The sequence below is a fragment of the Eriocheir sinensis genome, chromosome 50, assembly GCF_024679095.1.
Source record: "Eriocheir sinensis breed Jianghai 21 chromosome 50, ASM2467909v1, whole genome shotgun sequence".
NCBI classification, from domain to species: domain Eukaryota; kingdom Metazoa; phylum Arthropoda; class Malacostraca; order Decapoda; family Varunidae; genus Eriocheir; species Eriocheir sinensis.
In genome coordinates, this window is record NC_066558.1 from 2,829,280 (window position 1) to 2,834,279 (window position 5,000).

Genomic DNA, 5,000 nt, shown 5'->3' on the forward strand with positions numbered 1-5,000 from the left:
TATGTTCTTCTGTTCTTCTTTTCTGTTCCTGTTTTTATTTTCCTCTTTTTTTTATTTTTTATTCTCATGTCCTTTGATTTCTCTGTTTTGTATGTTCTTAAGTCCTGTTATTTCTTTGTCTTTTCTGTTCTTTTATACTTATTTTTGTGTTCTGTCATTTTCTGTTCCTGTCTTTATTTTCCTCTGTTTATTTTTATATTTTTATGTCCTTTGATTTCTCTGTTTTGTATGTTCTTAAGTCCTGTTATTTCTTTGTATTTTCTGTTCTTTTATACTTATTTTTGTGTTCTGTCATTTTCTGTTCCTGTCTTTATTTTCCTCTGGTTATTTTTCATTCTTATGTTCTTTGATTTCTCTGTTTTGTATGTTCTTAAGTCCTGTTATTTCTTTGTCCTTTCTGTTCTTTTATACTTATTTTTGTGTTCTGTCATTTTCTGTTCCTGTTTTTATTTTCCTCTGTTTATTTTTATATTTTTATGTCCTTTGATTTCTCTGTTTTGTATGTTCTCAAGTCCTTTAATTTCTTTGTCTTTGTTCTTATTCTTTTATATTCCTCTTCATTCTAATCTTCTGCTCTTCTAATGTTCGTCGGTATGTTCCGTTCATCTGTTATTTTCTTATGTTCTGCTGTCTTCACGTCCTTATTCACGTATACTCCTCTGTTCTTTCCGTTTGTTCCCCTGTTGTTATGCCCGTCGTTCTGTCTTTAATACCCTCCTGTACCCCTGTTGTTATACCTGTCGTTCTGTCCCTAATGTCCTGTTCCTCCCCTTCGCCAGGTCCACCTCTACGGGCAGGAGATCCAGGCAAAGCAGCAACGTCACAGTCAACGCATGGACCTGGGCCACGTGCGGAACGAGGCCCCGGGCACACACAACAAGATCCTCAAGAGGGAGAGGGGACCGGCACCCAAGCTTGCCCTCGACCACATGATCAACGCCTACTTCGATACCACCTACCTGTGCGATCCTAGCCGGGCGAAGTGAGTGAGGGAGGGTAGAGGGAGGGAGGGAGAAGGGGGAAAGGGAAGGAAGGGAGAGATGGGAGAGGGAGAAAGGGAGGGAGAAGAGGAATTTGTTTTTTAGCTGGAGGGGGGAGAGGAAAAGGAGGAAACGGAGGAAAGGGAAGGGGTGGAGAGGGAGAAAGGGGAGGAGAGGAGGAAGAGTGGGGAATGGATTTTGTTTTGAGCTGTTTTCTTTTTTTTTCTCTGCATTCTCTTGTTTCCCTGTTAATTTTTCTTCTTTCTTTCTTTTTTTACATTCTCTTTTCTTCCTTTCTTTCTGTTCTTTCTTCATGCTTCTGTTTATTTTCCCTGTTCATCTTTCTTTCATTCTTTTTCTTTTTACATTCTCTTTTCTTCCTTTCTTTCTGTTCTTTCTTCATGCTTCTGTTTATTTTCCCTGTTCATCTTTCTTTCATTCTTTTTCTTTTTACATTCTCTTTTCTTCCTTTCTTCCTGTTATTTCTTCCTGTTTATTTTCATTGTTCCTTCTTTCTTTCTTTTAACATTCTCTTTTCTTCCTTTCTTCCTATTCTTTCTTCCTTCTGTTTATTTTCCCTGTTCATCCTTCTTTCTCTCCTTTCATTTCCTTCCGCATTCTCTCATTTTCCCTGTTAATTTTTCTTTCTTTTCTTTTTCTAACTTTCTGCAATCGCTTTTTTTCTGTCTATTGCGCTTTTCGTTTTTCTCTTCGTCTTTCTGCATTCTTTCTCTGTTCCACCTCCATCTGTCTATCTATCAATCCATCTAGCAATCTTTACTAATACAAATGCCATACCCTATCGAATGCACCACTATCACCACCACCACCACTACCTATAACCATCTTCCCCTCACCCACAGGAAGGGGAGGCAGCAGGACGATGACTGGGAGGCGCCTTTCAAGTCCCGGGCGGCCACTTCGAGGGCGCAGAACATGGGGATTACGGACGAGGAGCGAGCAGCAGGAGGAGGAGGAGGAGGAGGAGGAGGCATGGGAGCGAGGCGTGATTTCGGGGCTTCCGGACACACCCCAATGGACGTCCGCTCGAGAACTGCGATGTTTGACCAGGGTGAGTATGGGGGGGGGGGTGTAAGGGGAAGGGAGGGAAGGGGAGAATGGGAAGGGTTAGATTGAAGGGGGAGGAAAAAGGAGAGGTAAGGGGAAGAAAGGGGAGAAGGGGGAGGTGTAGGAAGGGAGAGGGTTAGATTGAAGGGGAGGAAAAGGGAGAGGTAAGGGGATGAAAGGGGAGGAAGAGGTGGTGTAGGCAGGGGAAGGGTTAGATTGAAGGGGGAGGAAAAGGGAGAGGTAAGGGGAAGAAAGGGAAGGAGGAGGTGGTGTAGAAAGGGGAAGGGTTAGTTTTAAGGGGGATAGGAGAGCCGTAAAGGAAGGGGATAGCTGTAAGAGGGAAGGGAGAGATGTGAGGGAGAGGGGAGGAGGAGGGGGTGTAGGAAGGGAGAGGATTAGTTTTAAGGGGGAAGGGAGAGTCGTAAAGGAAGGGATGGCTGTAAGAGGGAAGGGAAAGATGTAAGAGAGAGGGGGAGAAGGGGGTAGCTGAAAGGGAGAGGGAAGGGAGAAAGAAAACACACAGAAACACACATGTCTACACGTAACCTTCCCTCCACACACACACAAAAGCAAAAAAAACATAATAACACTAAAAACACACTTCGGGAAACTTGTTGCAGCATAGAATGAAAACGAAACAAAAAACACACACAGAAAGACACAAACACATATATCTACACGTAACCTTCCCTCCATACACACATACAAGCAAAAACAAACACAGTACCACTAAAAAAAACCACTTCGGGAAACTTGTTGAAGCATAGAATGAAAGCGAAACAAAACACACACACAGAGACACATATCTACACCTAACCTTCCCCCCCCACACACACATACAAGCAAAAACAAACAACTTACCACTGAAACCACACTTCGGGAAACTTGTTGCAGCATAGAATGAAAACGAAACAAAACACACACAGAGACACATATCTATACCTAACCTTCCCCCCACACACACAAACACAGTCACTACCCATCACCACCACTAACACCACCACCACCACCAGGCATCAACAACGAAAACAGCTCCAGCTACAACTACAAGCCCCCGGGAGGAGCAGGGTCAGCCTACAACAAGTTCGCGGGGAGCAGCAGCGCCAACAAGCCCGCCGCCAGCTACAACCGTTTCGCCGGGTCCAATGTTTCCAAGCCCGCCTACACCAACCTGCCCACACCGAGTTACCTGAAGCCCACCCCCGCTCCGTCCGTACCTGTGAGTTCCTGGAGCGACCGACAGCAAAATGGGTACAGGTGAGGAGCTGTACCTGGTTGGGTTGGGTGACTGGGTTGTGTGTTGTTTGGTTGTGGAGAGAGATAGAGATAGATTTGGATGAGGTAGGGATGGTTGTTGATGTACCAGGTTTGATAATTGATTCTTCCTCTTTTTCTTTTTCTTCTTCTTCCTCCTCTTCTTTTTTTTCTTCTTCTTCCTCCTCTCATTTTTCCTCCTCATTTTTCTCCACCTCCTCCTCCTCCTCCTCCTCCTCCTCCTCCCTTCTCTATCTCATTCCTCCCTCTTCTTCCTTCTCTTCCAATTGATACTCCTACACCTCCTCCTCCTCCTCCTCCTCCTTCTCCTCCACCTCCTCCTCCTCCTCCTCCTCCTCCTCCACAGCAACCAAGGGGACGAGGAGGAGCAGGGGACGCATGATTTCCGCAAACACCTCCGCAAAACCAACGTTCGCTCCGACCCCTTGAGAGAGATGACGGAGCGAGCCGGAGCCACGGGGGAGGGCGTCTTCAATTTCCAGGTAGGACGAGACCGAGACCTGTGTGTTTAATTATGGGGGGGGGGGGGGGGAAGGGTGTTTTTTGTTGTTTTTTTTTTGTATTTCATTATTTTTTGCGTTTTTTTTTCCTTTTCTTTTTATTAGCGGGTTTTTTTCTTCAATCATCTGTTTGCTGTTTTGTTTTCCTCCTCCTCTTGTTGTTTTTGTTTGTTTTCCTGTTTTTTTTTCTTGTTTTTTTTCTTATACTTCATTTTTTTTGCCGTTTTCATTTGTGTTTTTTCTTCTCTGTTTTCTGTTTTGTTTTTCCTCTTCTTGTTGTTGTTTTTGTTTGTTTGTTTCCCTGTTTTTTTTCTCTTATTTTATACTTGATGTTTTTTTTCTACTTGTTTGTCTTATTCCTCTCTCTTAAAACCCGCTATGCAATATGACACAAGCCTTTTTTATAAGTTATCCCGCCAAATACGTAATTATCTCACATTTTCTATGAAGTGTATTAGTGTTAGTTCATTAATATTCGGTCCACTCGTATACATCTATTTTCTTCCTATTCTATTGTAAAAAAGAAAACTCGTAACGATATTTACCTATACGTATGCCCACAGCTTTTGTTTTTAGAAGTTACCCATAAAAAACGCATTTACCTCCGCTGTTTGTTCATTAATATTCGGTCCACTCGTATACATCTATCTATTTTCTTCCTATTCTATTGTAAAAGAAAACCTCGAAACATTTAGCTCTACGTATTTCCACAGCTTTTATTTTTAGAAGTTACCCATAAAAAAACGCATTTACCAACAATTATTATCGTGTATTGGTGCTCGCTACTCTGGTATATAATTTTGTTTAGTATACCATCGTTTTATTTTTAGAAGTTACCCATAAAAAACGCATTTACCTCCTATTAATAACGTGTATTGGTGCTCGCTACTCTGGTATATAATTTTGTTTAGTATACCATCGTTTTATTTTTAGAAGTTACCCATGAAAAGACGTATTACCCTCCTATTATTATCGTGTATTGGTGCTGATTTATTCGTATCGCCATTATGGTATAGCTTTTTTGTTTAGTATTCCATCGTTGGTCCCGTTTTCTCTAGCAAGGAAAGGAGTAGAAAGTGCTCTTGCTTGCCCTTTTAGACGCGTTGGCCATGAAATGCTACGTTTTCTTTAGTGTGTGAAAGAAAATGGGTATAAATTGCTTACCTTTGGCAATATT

The 5,000-nt window shown here is 42.4% G+C and overlaps 1 protein-coding gene across 7 annotated transcripts in view; it reads left to right on the forward strand.

Moving 5' to 3' along the window:
- The window catches only part of LOC126982240 (neither inactivation nor afterpotential protein C-like), a 34,721-nt gene that overhangs the window by 27,149 nt on the left and 2,572 nt on the right, over positions 1-5,000 (forward strand). For all 7 annotated transcript variants that reach the window (XR_007734880.1, XR_007734879.1, XM_050834184.1 and 4 more), the window contains 4 exons: positions 780-982; positions 1,844-2,052; positions 3,062-3,305; positions 3,670-3,805. Coding sequence is in view for 5 of the 7 variants with exons in the window: in XM_050834184.1 (XP_050690141.1) it covers positions 780-982; positions 1,844-2,052; positions 3,062-3,305; positions 3,670-3,805 (792 nt within the window). In the remaining 2 variants the exon portion in view is untranslated. The remainder of the gene's footprint in view (positions 1-779; positions 983-1,843; positions 2,053-3,061; positions 3,306-3,669; positions 3,806-5,000) is intronic.